General features: G+C 31.6%; 1 protein-coding gene across 1 annotated transcript; it reads right to left on the bottom strand.

Moving 5' to 3' along the window:
- Positions 1–464: 464 nt before the first annotated feature.
- Positions 465–15941, bottom strand: LOC113375197 (syntaxin-binding protein 5-like). Its single transcript, XM_026615142.1, has 6 exons — positions 15228–15941; positions 2241–2338; positions 2039–2124; positions 1381–1480; positions 1033–1167; positions 465–579 (listed from the first exon to the last, which is right to left on the bottom strand). The coding sequence occupies exons 1-6, from the start codon at positions 15345–15347 to the stop codon at positions 465–467; spliced, it is 654 nt and encodes a 217-aa protein (XP_026470927.1). The 5' UTR covers positions 15348–15941.
- Between the last annotated feature and the right edge of the window lie 335 nt (positions 15942–16276).

Below are 16276 nucleotides of genomic sequence, written 5' to 3'. Positions count from 1 at the left end.
GACTATTTTTTTAAAAATCAAATATCATTGCCAAAACTACACAGCGAAACTAATAAATCATTAGCTTGATTTGAGAGAACTCCCTGCAACCTTTTGATGGATAAATAATATTGCTTTCAATAAATTGTGTTGACGAAGATAACTAGATAAAAAATAAATATAAAAGTAACTCCCTGTAAGTAAGTAAGAAATTAAAGAATATAAAAGAAATGGTAAGAAATATATCGATAATCCCGCGCGGAAAATATTGATGAAATTTAAAAATTATATATTCGCGAAAATTTTGATCATTTACAAATTTTCGAACAATTATTTAGTTTACCAATGTGCGAGGATAGTTTAAAAGATAGTGATGTGAGTTTTAATGTGGATTCTCGCCTATCAATTAATTTGCATATTATAAAAAATATAAACATTATGAAATTAATATATTAAAATATGATAATGAAATTTTGTTATAACAACTAAGCAGTGTGTAAACACAAATTAAAATGTAATCTCGAACTTGTACCTACCTTACTAGCATCCAACGGATTGTCACGCAGTCCTATAACAGCCCCTGGATGTGTCTTCCGTTGTCTGAAACAGACATCCTGAATACTTATCAAAATAAACTAACAAACAATAAATCCGTTAAACTAATCGTTAATAAAAGAATAAAATGTGCATTATATTTTGAACTTTTTTTATTCTTACCCGATAAAAAAAGTTATATGGCAAAACTTCTCTAGAATAAAATCTTAAATAATTATAAGGGCAAAAAAACTACTATCAACATAGGCTCCGTAAACTTGTGTCTCGGTTTCATACCTTTAAACTGTAGGCTATCTCGAAGAGTCTATAAATATATTTCTAAAGCTTGGTGTATACAAAAGCTGTTCTGCAGTATATAAAATATATTTATTTATTTATTTATATTTATATAAATAATATAATAATATAAATATATAAAATTAAACTGCCAGCTTTCTAATAGTTTTTAAGCCCAGTTATTGAAAAAGTTAATGAAAGTTACAAAATAATAGTACTTACATTTCTATTGCCTTGTTCCAATTGATAACATATCCCGATAATTGAAAAGTTTCAATATGAACAACGTGCACATTACCCTTCTCCGTTCCAACATATAGCCATTTGCTTTGTAAGGGTAGATGCAGACAGGTTACTCTATTAATGGAAATATTAAAATTAAATTTCTGATGAATTAAATTTGAAATGCTATTCAAAATTATTAAAGAACATTATTACAAGTAAAGGTAATACCCTTTTTACTTAAAATTAGTAAATATACAAAGAAAACATATGAATATATAATATAATATATATGTATAATTATAGAATATAGTATTATTTAATAGTTATGATATATAATTTTCTTACCGTTCACGATTAAACTTAAGACTATGTACGATTTGCGGTTGTTTTTGACGGTAGTTCCATAGATGTAGTGTATCATCAGCTGTAGCTGTTATGAGTCCACCTTCATTTACTAATAATATAAATATATAAAATTAAACTGCCAGCTTTCTAATAGTTTTTAAGCCCAGTTATTGAAAAAGTTAATGAAAGTTACAAAATAATAGTACTTACATTTCTATTGCCTTGTTCCAATTGATAACATATCCCGATAATTGAAAAGTTTCAATATGAACAACGTGCACATTACCCTTCTCCGTTCCAACATATAGCCATTTGCTTTGTAAGGGTAGATGCAGACAGGTTACTCTATTAATGGAAATATTAAAATTAAATTTCTGATGAATTAAATTTGAAATGCTATTCAAAATTATTAAAGAACATTATTACAAGTAAAGGTAATACCCTTTTTACTTAAAATTAGTAAATATACAAAGAAAACATATGAATATATAATATAATATATATGTATAATTATAGAATATAGTATTATTTAATAGTTATGATATATAATTTTCTTACCGTTCACGATTAAACTTAAGACTATGTACGATTTGCGGTTGTTTTTGACGGTAGTTCCATAGATGTAGTGTATCATCAGCTGTAGCTGTTATGAGTCCACCTTCATTTACTAAAAATACCACATGCAACACAGAACTACAAGAATCTCCATGCATCAAATGGCAGTCGACACCAGGACGTCCCAGTCTAATAAAATTGAATTAAGGAAAATTGCTTGTATGGTTAGCGTAATCACATTGAATATATATGAGTTGAACGATCCGTAAAATTTCGTGAAATTAGTATAATATTGCAAAGGATACATTCTAAGTGATCCACTTTTATCCCCAATAGCAAGCAATCGCTGAACCGGATCATATGCAAGGGCAGTTGGAGCAAACGGAAATCCATGTCGAAATGTCTGAAATTAAACGATGATAAATATATAACAATTCACTAAATTAGTGTAGCATTGGTGTGAACAATCAGTTAATAGATCGATAAACACTTAAATTCTACTTAAAATTAAATTTTTAACGTTTTCCATCCAGTAGCAAAACATTTTTCACACTTGATACGTTTTCCATTAACTAAAAAAATATTTAACATTTTTCTTTGATCGACACTATTTTTTTTCAATCTAAATCAAAATATCAGCAGTTATCTTTTTTAACTTCCCCTAGGGTAAGTTATTGTAATCGTCCGAAAATCGAAATTGAAACTTTTTACATTTCTTCACGCATTGACTGAACTGAACTGAATATTTTGGCATACGTCAGAAAAAATGGAAAAAATGGTGTGTGTGTGTATGTATACATGGATACAATTTTTCGTCCATGTTTTCGGGCGAATGGATCAACTGATTTGAATGGTTCGAAAAACATTCGATTTCAATTGATAGGTATATGTGCTGATTATGTGCATGACTAAGCATCCGATTTGAATGATTCAAAAACTTTCTGCTTGTTTTGACAAAATAATTGCTTTTGAAAAAAAATATTTCAAATTTTTTTGACCAGTGCGACCACAGTTTGGAACATATTTTGAAGCGTTCACGATTTTTTTCAATTTTCATTAATACTTGTCTTGTATATTAGGAGTTTATTTTCTAATGAGACTTGAGATTTCCCGCTCATTAACGATTTAAATTGTCTATGTGTTAGTTCGAGCTGCTGGCGCTTCTTAAGTATATGTTCATGCCAGGTTAGTCTCCTATCCAAATGTATTCCCAGATATTTAACTGCATTGGATACAGAAATCAATTTACCATTCAATCTAACAAGAGGGCATGAACCTTGTTGTAGGGTAAAAGTAACATGAACTGATTTAGAGTTGTTTACTTTTATTTTCCATAATTTCATCCACTTTTCTATTTCATCTACGTGTTTTTATAGAATTTCTGAGGCAAGCAATTGGTTGTCATGTTGAGCTAGAATTCCCGTATCATCTGCAAAGGTTGCAATCATGGTTTCTGCATTTGTATGTATATCGGCAGTATATATAATGTAAAGCGGGCCAAGAACACTACCTTGGGAAACTACGGAAGAAATATTTTTAACAATAGATAAAGCATCACTGAAACTGATAAAGAACCTTCTATCACACAAATATGATTTTAGGAGGAGATAATAGTTGTATGGTAAATATTTCTTTGATTTGTACAGCAGACCGTTATGCCAAACTTTATCAAAAGCCTGACTGATATCAAGAAAAAGAGCTGAACAATATTTTTTAAAGTGGAAGGATTTATAAATGGAATCAACGACTCTATGTATAACTACTATATTGCATTAATATTTATATATATAGCTTTTATTGTTTATAATATATAGAGACATACTTTATATAATTAGAGACCTCGACGTAATGCTTAAACCTATAAAAAGCATCCAACGTCATTTGAAATTATTTTTATAAAATTTTCTCTATATAACTTCCCGTAGGTAATCGCAAAGAAATCGAAAATAAATTTTTTTATATATCTTTCCGTTTCAAAGGTTTCTGAACATTTCTGCATACCTTAGAAAAAATGGATGTGTGTGTGTGTGAATATGTGTGTGAATGTGTGTGAATGTGTATGTATGTGTGTGTATGAAAGAGCGCCTGGCTCTTTCGACAATACGGGGACTCAGATTTCTTCCTGACCCAGCTGTTAACAGGACATGGACAGTTTAAAACGCATGTTTTTAAGATGGGCTTGCATAGAACGCCAACGTGCAAATACTGTCCAGACAAAATCGACGACGCTGAACACACGATCTTTGACTATCAAAACAACATCGAGGACATTATAGGCACCAGGCATACTCCCTCATGCCTTGTTGACCCACACGATAAAACAAGAAGAAAACTGGTCAGCTGTAGCAGCTTATGCTCGCACCTTTCAAAGGATAAAATCGGAGAAAGGGACCAGTAGTAGGGCACAGCACGGACTGGATTCATATCCAATCCTCTCTGTACCATCAGCGGGGAGAGGAGTGCTTTTCTAGTCGGTAAAAATCTTCACACTACCGTCCATTGTTATCTGCTGTAGAATGGACAGCAGAGTATCAACGATGGCAGTATCTTATAAACTTTTTTTTCGCACCTCTATAAAAAAAGTGTGTGTGCGGATACAAATTTTCGTCGACAAATTCGGAAACACGAATCAACCGATTTGAATAATTCAAAAAACATTCGATTCGTATAGACAAGGAGACGCGCTGATTAGTTTTTGGCAAAGGCAGATGTGGCCGTTTCGAAGATACGAGGCAAAAAGTGCCCAAAAACTTAAATCAGTTTTTTAGAGAACGGAGCGTCCGATTTGAATAATTCAAAAACATTTTATGTGTATTGATTAGAAGAATAACTGTTTAATTTTCTGGGAAGGCAGGGCCAGCGGTTATGAACGAATTTGCATGATTGGAAAAACATTCTGTTCGTACTCGATCGCGAGTCATTCTTGGAAAAGACACGTTTCGTAATTTTGAAAATCTTCAAAAAATTCAAATTTTCGAAATTTTTCATTTTCAAAAAAAATTTCAAAAATTATCAAAAAATATATCAGAAAGAAATCGATTTCTTACAAAAGTTTGAGAATATTTCGAAATTTTTTAAAAAAATTGAATCAAAAAAAAATCTTTTAAAAAATTTCAAAATTATCAAAAAGATCAAATTTAAAAACAATTGAACATATTTCTTGTAAACGTTTACATAAGTTGTTTGTAGAATACGCTCGTCGCTATGCTTTAATAAGCACTTATTTTACAGTATGTGTTCATAATAATATATTTGAAATTATTTAAAACAATTATTAATTATTTTCATTCCTGGAATGTTTAATTACGGTACGGGAAGTACTAGCAATTTACCTTAAGGCACGATGCCATGCATCACTAGTATACAAATATGTGGAGCACATTCTTTGGGCGCAATTTCATAAAAAAATCGATATCGGATAAATAGGGGTTCACGGCAAAGCGCAAGGTGCTTTGCCGTGGCACAAAAAAGTTTGGGAACAAATGGTTGAGATATAACGCCATCTTAAGTTTAATAAAATCGCAACAAAACATTCTTTAAGAGTTACAAAGAAACAGCCCAGCCGATCTCTGCCAAAAACTAATCAGCACGATTCCCAAATGATCTTTTTGAGCAGTTTTCAAATGTTCAAAATCTTTTGAACACTTTCCACTCGGGAGTCGGATTGCTAGTCGGTACGCTGCGCTCGGAATATTATAGTGCTATACATATCTCTCAACTCGGAATTTTTTTTGTATCAAATTTTTTCAAAATGTGGTAATATTGCTTTCAAATACAGTTATTATGATAATAAAATAGAGATTATTTAAATTAAATTCATAATATTCAAAACGCAAAATCGTGATAAGAAATATTTAGAATTTCATCATTCTTCTATTATATATATATATGTATGTTCATAGTTGCAACGAACGCATTTGCGTACTATATTCTTTTCACAATAGATTATCCCTTTGAACCTGAATAAATTGCTTATCGTGAAAAATGGAGAAATAATCAATTGTTAATTGTACCAACTGACACGAATAAAAATTTCCATAATTATTTAAAATATATATATATATATATATATATATAACATCTCTAGCAAAATTTATATCTCAAATAATTATGGGGCTCATAAGCTAATAAATTAATTTTGTTATACATTTATTTATAAAATTAATAAATTAATCAATAAATGAATGTAATGGTGAATTAATTTCCAAAGAATGAAAAAAATAATAATATTGTAAGTTTAGTTTGCGACGACACGATTTGCCGCCAGAGCGGCGGCATCCGAGCAGAACGGTAAAACATATCATGCCGCCGGAGCGGCGACATCCGAGCACAACGGTAAAATGACTATGCCGCCGGAGCGGCGGCATCCGAGTCGAAAGGGTTAATATTTTTGCGTAAACATGAATATTTTTTTTTGCACTTTTATGCTAATTCTAAAGAAACGGCTCGGCCACTCGTTCCAAAAAACTAACTAAACTAACGCTATTTTTATAGAGTTTCGGCTCACATACACACACATACTTTTTCTAATTGATAAACACATCTATAAATGTGTTAATGCTCTCTATGCCGTTCTTGCTGATCGTGAGTTGCAACATTGCTTCAGCCGTTTTTAGTGTAATTCGAGGCGCTAATGCAAAAAAAACTATTAATACATTTATAATTCTAAGTAATCCCCTTTCTAAGCCACTAATTTCCTTTATCGTTCTAGCACCATATGAATCCTGCGTAGAAAAAACTGGTCATCTTAAGCGATCATCGAATAGAGCCAACTTTTCACTTCTCCGTAAGACAGAAAGTGCTCTGGCCAGCCAGACCGCGTGCTATTGATCGAAACGAACTGTAGTGCGCGGAGACCATGCATGGAGAATACGGCAGGTAGGAATAGGACTACTAATTTTCATGCTGGAAAATCAGTTTATGATGTGTCTAGTTGTATTGCGGCCGTTTGACTTTCAATGCTCGGCTCAAACGCGTTAATTGCGCGCGATAACGATCGCTTGTTATTGTTTCGGTCGGTTTTTAACTCACAATACACTACGCCGAAGCAATTGAAAACAGCATTTCGCAAAATAACCCAAACAAAAAATGAAACAAGTTTATGGAATTGTCCAATAGGAAGAAAACGTACCATACCATAATTGGAAATCATTTAAGATCATACTATTTTCAGAAAGCTCGTAAAGCATAACCAAGGGCTAGGAATTTTCGTGCCATAATCACCAAATTAGTAGAATTTGAATCATTTTTACAGAGTTACCATATATCACCTGTGATAAGAGTAATAATAGCCTTATTTATTATGATAACAGCCTGTTATGACACGTACAATATTAAAAAGTAACATACAGTAAAAAATTTTAAATTACCACGTGGAACCATAAATATCATCCAAGTCAGCAATGGTAGAATGGTCGATCCTATCAGTGCTAAACGTATACGATGAAAAAAAAACTCTTAGGAAACAATTGTAATCAACAATAAATAATTTATAGTGAATTTTAGTACAGCTTGAAGGATAAAAACCTAACAGTAGAAGATGCTTAACATCACAGAGTTTGGAAAATTGTTTTCATACACACGGTCTCATCAGGAACACTCCAAGGCACGCACAGACCAATGAAAGGAAGAGAGATGATCGAGTGTAAGGACTGCGTGGAGCTAAATTACAGTTATACATGCAGCTATGCAAAATAAAAACTGTAACAAAAGACTACAGAAAATAAAGAACAAATACCGAAATCGCCGAATGATGTGCAATGCGCCGTTTGGTAAATATGGTAGAAGAAATTATGAATTTGAATTATGATAATGCTGACAAACGATATGGCCGCAAATGTATCGCAATAAAGTAAAGTACTATGTATTTTTAGAAATCATAATACAAATTTATTAATATACGTTATTTGGTTATATTGCTATAAGCATTACATATGCAGCTTACGGTAAGCATATTTAATATATTTTTTTTAATGACAATCTAAACAAATTCTGTAATACTAAAGTAGAAAAAAATCGTAATTATTTTATTATTATTATTAGTTCACAGAAATCCAAGAAGATATTCAGATGACTGCAATAGCCGCGTGTGTCTTATGATAGATTTATATGCACTGTACCAATAAAACACACTCGGGCTAATGCAACCAACGACGTTGCTCAACATGTTGCTGAAGAGAAATACTACAATTATGTAATACAATAGGTAAATAGTAGGTAAATAAAGTTGGGAAGTGGCAAACGTGACGAACAAACAAATATAAAGAAAGCGATTAAATCGTCCGAAAGAGAGACGACAAAGTAAATGAGTATAATAGTATAATTGGCACTGCTAATAAGCAAACAAGGGCAAGAGGTCAAATTTCAGCCTGCAGACATGATCGAATTAATTAAGAACTAGTGGTGCACGCCATAGTGCCTTAAGGCAAATTGCTGAAACTTATCGTACAGAAAACTAAATTATTAAAGAAAACTTTGAAAAAATTACATTTTTTGAAAAATTAAATTTTGTTTATATTTTGAGTTTTTTTTTGTATTCTGATTTATTTTGAAAGTGTTTAAAATTTTTTAAGCAATCACGCTGCATAGCTTGTTTGGAGGCGAAGTATCAAAGCGCGTGAGCGCCGCGTAGTCGTCTATCGTGTAAACATTAATGTACACAAAATATGTACTTATTATTAAAACCTTTATAAAATATCTGATAATACGATGTACATATGTCGAATGTTCATTTTTGACCGCTGCCCTTAAACCGGTGTGGACATACGGTATTCAATTATGAGGTTCCGCTAAAAAAAGTAACTTGCAAATTATTCAAAGGTACCAAAACAAAATATTAAAACAAGTTTTAAACGCTCCGATTTATACACCAAATTGGTATATACATCAAGACAGTAACCTTCCTACTGTGATTGAATAAATCAAGAGACACGCTCAAAACTATAAAGCAAGAGTTGAAGTACATCCCAATCTTCCAGCTGCCGATTTATATAATTCCACACGTCATTACAGGCTCAAACGTGCAACATTAATAGCATTAACTCACGATTAATAGATATTTAACAATATTTTACTTATAATATCATACTTTAGTTATTATTATTTTATTATTAACATTATTATTTATAATTTATGCTATTATTAATTATCTGTTTCTTTCCATTATCATCAAATTTAGTACATATTTTCATAAATTAGAAAACGTACCAATGGGTGCTTCTCTAAAAACATTATACCTAGGTTAAGTCTCAGATTAATTACTAAATGTTTTTTAATTATAAGACAGATTGTAATTTAAATAGGAATAAAACAGCGATAATAAAAAAATGTTGAACGTAAATGGCATTTTTACTTTTTTTATTGGATCTCGGGAGACGCTGGACCTGCCTTTATACAAATTTTATCAGTTTTTCATTTAGTCGACACAAGTAAAATATTTTTTGAGTTATTTAAATCGGACGCTCTGTTATCTTAAAAACTGAAACACCATTTTCGGAACTTTTTGCTCCGTATTTCCAAAACGGCTAGACCTGCCTTTGCCAAAAACTATTCAGCACGTCTCCTCATCGCTAGGAATCGAATGTATTTTTAATCATTCATACACACACATACATACATTTTTTCTGAGGGATGCCAAAATGTCCAGAAACCTCTGAAACGTTAAATATATAAAAAATTTCAGTTTCGATTTTTTTGCGATTACTATAACGTACCATACGGGATGTTAAAAATGTGCAAAAATTAAATGAAGACATATCACACGTCGAATAAATGAAGCCGCGGTTTGAATCATTATTAACTCCTTAACTTACGATTTAGATTCGAAAATATCGGGCCAAAGTTATTCAAGCTGGCGCAGCGTTTGTGACTATTGTCCAATACAGCGTACAGAAATAAAAATAATTTTGTGTTTTATAATCTCGAATAAATAAATATTTTCCCCGAATAAATATTTTGTAATACTTGCGATTATCGTACCGCAACATGCCCGTAATCCGTAATATTTGCTTCTGGCCCGATTTTATAGCACGCTTGCTGTGCCCATAATTTTTTACTAACCTAGTCATCGCACGCGGCCTCTAATTTAAAGATAGAGTAAAATGTATGTAATATAATATAGTAGATAGTAAATAGAGTAAAATGTATGTATATAGTAGATAGACTATCTAAGATAGTAAATAAAGTAAAATGTATGTAATATAAATAGTATATAGTAGATAGACTATCTAAGATAGTAAATAGAGTAAAATGTATGTAATATAAATTTTTCAGTTAATCAGCAGATTGTGAGAGACACGAAATCAGTAATATGTGACATTATTTATTGACCGAAAGAGCAATATGCTCAAGCCAATACTTGCTGTTTGCAACCAACCAACAAAAAAAGACTATTTTGCGAAAACTATGCATATGCTTTACTTATGATCCCGAAGCTTGCTTAATTACACCTTTTTTCTCAAGTTGGCATCGTGATGAACAAAATGATCACCGATTTCTAAAAACCATACTTTTTAAATATTTCAGCAAAGCATTTTATAGTTAACATTTCCTGATGTTCTAGATTAGCTAGTCCAAAAGGCCGTATGTTGCATAACATAACGATAGCATGCAACCTAACTCCTGTATCAACTAGAAAACTCTTTGGCCCAGCGACTTCAAGAAGATTCCAAATCTGGATTTTTTTGTTACCAAAGGATTCCTAAACATTAACCTTCCCAAGCCCAAATATGGTGTCTGACCCGAGTTCTCTACACGCGCAGCAAAGTTCACTTACTAATAAACATACAGACTGGACTCTTTATAAAAAATACTGAACAAAAATTTAACGGCATTCCTCTAAAAATGAACAAAATATAATTCTGCAGTTGACAAGATGACAAAAATAGGAGAGACTGGGTACGGTTGTGCCACTTTTTTTATAAGCAATAATTGTGTTAATTTACCAGTTATCTGGGAGAATAGTAAATTAAATTGTAATTTGAACATTTGTCTAGGTAAAAATACTAAAATATAGTTCTTAAGTACACACCCCGCGGACATAAAAACAGGTTAAAAAAATAATATATATATATATATATATATATATATATATATATATATATATATATAAAATAAGTACAAACACCAAAATGGTTTATAATGACTTTTCTCAGAAATACGATATAATCATTCATAAGCTAAGCTTATAAATATAATATAACAATATATAATAAAACATATTCTTTGTTATATGTATTAAAGTGAACAAGAAATCTTTTTCTATTGAATTTTCTTTCTCTTTCGTTTTTTGTCTTAGATTTTTCTTCATCTGTTTAATCTATACCCGAAAAGGACAAGACCCACAACCACATATCACAACCGTACCTAACGCACCGCACAACAACGTTATTACAATAGTTCTATTTACTGAACGATCCACAAACAATCACAATAATTTCACTTCCTAACATTTATCACTTGTACCGGCATTTTCATCGATTTTGTTTAAATGGCAAATTTAGATACAAGTAAATATAAAAAATATTATATTATATACATGAATATCAAAAAAAAAAACATTAGGCATCGAAAAGAGCGTTACGACGCATGGAAGCGCGGGTAAAGGAAAGAGGCCGGTACGGGAAAACCCGACCAACATAGAAGCTGACAACATGAGTTCTCTTTATTTGGCATCTCGGGTAAAAGAATTTGAAGACAGAGTTGACGATCCTCACATTATGCATTCTCGAGGCCCGATGGCGCCTAGTCTATATATCGAAAATAATAAAATTTGTGCAATATGAATTGAAATCTAGCAAAGAATTTTTTTAATTTATAAAAAATAGGATATAAACTTCCAGATTTCGTTTCAGTTTGGTCAGCAGAGCTAATAGCTATAAAAAAAGCAATTGAATATATCGAAATCCACAAAGTCACGAAAGTGGTCATCGTTACCGATAGCAAAAGCTGCATAGATAAATTGAAAAATCTATTTCATACTAATCGATTAAGCGAGACATTAGTATATGAAATATGAATTATTTATTAGTTATGAATTAATTATTAGTATATGAAATATTGGAGAACGGGTATATCGTTAAATTATTATGGACTAGATCGCACTCTGATTCTAGAGGAAACGAAGAAGCGATGATCAACCTAGCCACTAGGAAGGATTATATGACTAATTCAAAGAAAAAAATATTGGACAAATGGCAAGAGGAATGGAACAGATCGTCGGAAACAAAGGGACGATACTACAAGGTAGTCAACCCCAAATTGAAGATGAAACCGTGGTTCCGAAAATATGCAGATGAAAACAGAGGTACTATCGTAACAATAACAAGACTAAGACTTAATCATGGCAACTTCCCTGCACACCTGAAAAGGCTGGGAATAATAGAGTCAGAATCATGTCCTTGTAGAGCATCAAGCGAAACATCTGAACACATGTAGAAATGTGTCTAGAATGTAGTATATTTGAGGCAAGCAGGGCTAAATTGTTAGAGGAACTACACTCTATAAAAACACTGATCAAATCCTTTAATTTGACATCATTATTGCAAAATTTGAACTGTTATCCTTACATAATTAGGTTTGTTAATAATAGTAAAATTAAGTTATAAGTGATTAACATAATATAGATGTTACCTGTATATTGTACATTATGTATGTGGCTAAATGTTTACCAGAGGCCAATAAAAGAAATAAAAATAAAATAAATAAATAATTAACATGGTTGTCAACTAATGTATTTCGAATTGACCTTTGGAAGTTTCAAGTCGAATTAGAACGTGTTCTAAGAAAAATTTACAAAAAAATTGAATGTTTTTCAATGTTTTTCAATGTAAAAATTGTTTTTTTTACAAGGGAATTGTTCGGCTGATATTCACATAAAACCAATGCATGCTAACAATTTAAAAAATCTGTCAAATATATTTGAATTTTTAAATTGGTCTAAAAAACAGTTAATTCAATGAAATGCAAATAAAGTCAAAAACTATATGTAATTCACTAAAAAGTGAATAAAATTTATAAATACAACACGGTTTTATAAAAACGATACAGATAAGATTTCGCAAAGAAGTCTTGTTGACTTTAATTTATGTACAAAATACAAAAAGTATGTTTTATTATATATTGTTATATTATATTTAGAAGCTTTGTTTGAATGATTATGTTGTGTTGTGTTACATATTTCTGAATAACAGTAGGCGTTCAACACATCACTCAATAAGTCCGTAAGATAACTAAGAACAACACATTTTTGGCAAAATTCGATTTTATTCATTAACATGCATTCTTTCTTTTTTTTCAAGCCTGCGAATAGGTAGTAGTGTGATTTGGCCATAGTTGCAATCGACTTGTGTTACGGTGCATTGTCTTGGTGAAAATTTTTTTTTTCTTTATTTGTGGCCGTTTTTTGGCAATTTCTTTCGTCAAACTTACTAATAAGCCATGTAGTATTCGCTGTTGATTCTTTTTCCTTTCTCAAGATAGTCGAACAAAATTTCGTGCGGTTTCCAAAATACAGACGCCATAACCTTACCAACCGACTTTTGCGTTTTTGGACGCGGTTCTTTAACTGCAGCCCACTCAGCTTACTGCCGATTTGATTCAAGAGTGTGGTGGTGGATCCATGTTTTATCCATTGTCACATACCGATGCATAAAGTCATTTTTATTTTGGTTACAAAGCTTCGAACAGGTCTCAGAATCATCGACACGTTGTCGTTTTTGATCCACTGTGAGCAAACGCGGCACACACTTTGAGAACAGCAAATATTCATGCAAAATATTGTGCACACTGCCTTCTGATATATTCGAGGTGTCAGCTATTTCACGCAATTTCACTTTTCGGTTTTCCAAAATGATTCGTTGAACTTTTTTTGACGCTGAACGCTCGTTCAGCATATCGTCAGTGTCTGTACAGCCTCGTTTAAAATCAGCAAACCACTTTTCCACCGTTTGCCTCAATGGAGCTGATTCCAAATAACATTTATCAAGCAATGCTTTGGCTGCAATTGTATTTTAACCCATCAAAATTCAATGGCAAATCAAGACACAAAATTGCGTTGAATTTATTTTCTTGAAAAACTCAAATGTGGCGTCACTTGAACCTCTGTAACTTGTAAACCAACCGTCAGATTTTTATGAAATTTTGACAGATATCTTTTTGAAGTTGGTACTTCCTCCAAATCATAGGTTATTACACAGCAACGTCATCTATGTATCATCCTACGGACTTATTGAGTGACCTATTATATTTGAAGTTAGCAAGAATAACTAAAAAATTGTGAACAGAAGAAGAAACATTCCGAAAAATATCATTATGTTGCCAATATTACCGGATAGATTAAACTTTTAAAAAAATCAATCATGAAGTATTAAAAAAAACGATTTAAATAAAATAATAACAATTAAATTTTTCAGTGAAATGACGCATTAGGCCTGAAAGGAAACATTAATGTGTGTTATTTTAGAGCAGTTACAATTTCTTGAAAATCTTGAACGTTGTTTTAAAATCTTTTATTTCAAATTCAAAAGGTTATATAATACTATAATTAGACGAAAAAATCTAAGTAGTACAGGAGCAAAGCAGATAATCGCACGCTCAGAATTATCAATTTTAAATTTAACGAGCACAATAAAAAAATCATACAATTCAAAGACGTAGGACTAAATTTGATAACATGTTTTCTACATTTTGAAGTAAAACAGTTCAGCGGTTAAAATTTGTATAAAAAAATGCAGTTAGTTCTTATACATATAGTTAGAATATACAAACAAACAAATAATTTTAAAAATTTAAATGTCGAAAGAATATGTGGTGTAACTGCTCGATGTTTCGCTTTTTATAATAAATTTGTTATTTACAACTTCATGAGTATTTTTTAGTTAAAACTATGAGGAATTATAAACTACAAAAAAAAATCTCAGAGGTCCCTAAGGATCGGTACAAATAACTTCAGAAATCGATGGTTTTCTTTGGGTATACACAAAATATAGTAACTACGACAAAAACATATTTTAACGTAGTAAATATTCCAGTTATTTTTATTACATTATTTCATTGTGTGATTCGTTCTATAGATAAATACGATTATATTTGTAAAATACATTTATAATTAATAAAAACTCATAATCCACGAAGGTATTTTTTAATAAAGGCATGTAGAATAAAACAATTTCATTCAACAGCCGAAAAATCAAAATAAAAAAAAAATCTCTATTTGTCAGGTGTCATGCAACATTCAATATTATATTTAACGATGTTAATAGTATAAGTTAACGTGTTGGAATTCATAAAAGTACCTTTTTTAATGTGAAATGTTCAGTGCGAAGGTTCTCCTGAATCTCCTGATCCGATCTTTGTTGGGCCTGCACAGAAGATCGAAATCCGTCTAAGACCCCTTTAAATGTAAATTTCTTCATTTTTTCAACACAACATTCATAATTCCAAACTTCGCTTTTGGCACTATCAGATTCGAATTGTAAATAAAACGCTTATTGCACAGAAACTGTTGCTCTCCGTGATTGATGTTTTTGACAGATACGCAAAGACCCGCGCTGATAATTCATGACATTTAAAATTCTCGCCTAGTACTCACAAGCCACTGCAAAACGAAAAACCTCACCTAGAAATCGTATGGTATGAATTTTGCTACGATAATATATAGCGCATCGCATCCAGAGAATGCCAATCAATGCGAACGAAAGGGATAGCATCAAGTGTCTCGCGCTATATCGTGTGCTATGCGCCAAGAGCAAAATGACGTGCGCACACGGATGAGGTACATGTACATGCGTCCGCGAGCTCGCTTTCAATTCCGACGATTCCGACGATTCCGACTCGAGCAAATACTTTATCTCGAACAATTTTATAGCAGATATACGAATTGTACATCGCTATGAATATTTCAAATCAACTTTTATGTTATTTAAAATTGTTTATTAATTAATCATTTTAATTTTATATCACTGTAGAATTTAAACATGCAGAAATGCGGCACGCGTAGATGTAGGCACCACTGCAAATCAATACGTTGACAAACCACTGCTTTGAGCTGCGATATACGTATTGTCCAAGAATAGTGAGGTTATGCTTATTGATTGTCATTTGCCACTTTTGTTATTATTTTGCTTGATTACATTTCAGTGATTCGATTAAATAATATCATTATGGCACAAAACTGTATATTTACTAAACGATGGGATCAAATAAGAATACAATATTCTTTTTTATCTTTGTGGTTTGTTACTATGTAGTTATTATGATTTACTTATGCGGAGGTGTGAATTGGTAGTGCGCATTGTCACCACGTGACAATCTAAAAATTTGTGGCAATCTATTATTCGCACCA

Source organism: Ctenocephalides felis, unplaced genomic scaffold (assembly GCF_003426905.1).
Source record: "Ctenocephalides felis isolate EL2017-DRISC unplaced genomic scaffold, ASM342690v1 CF-g0.4_SCAFFOLD_01886, whole genome shotgun sequence".
Taxonomy (NCBI): Eukaryota; Metazoa; Arthropoda; class Insecta; order Siphonaptera; family Pulicidae; genus Ctenocephalides; species Ctenocephalides felis.
Note: the sequence above shows the minus strand (reverse complement) of the source record. Positions and strands in the feature narration are given on the sequence as shown.

What these genes read in the sequence shown, in the direction of transcription:
- LOC113375197 (XM_026615142.1), bottom strand. Translation starts at nt 15,347, where the DNA reads ATGAAGAAATTTACATTTAAAGGGGTCTTAGACGGATTTCGATCTTCT. An exon ending in CTTAAGTTTAATCGTGAACG is followed by an intron (nt 1,168 to 1,380) that starts GTAAGAAAATTA and finishes TTCCATTAATAG; the next exon opens with AGTAACCTGTCTGCATCTAC. An exon ending in TGGAACAAGGCAATAGAAAT is followed by an intron (nt 580 to 1,032) that starts GTAAGTACTATT and finishes TGTCTGTTTCAG; the next exon opens with ACAACGGAAGACACATCCAG.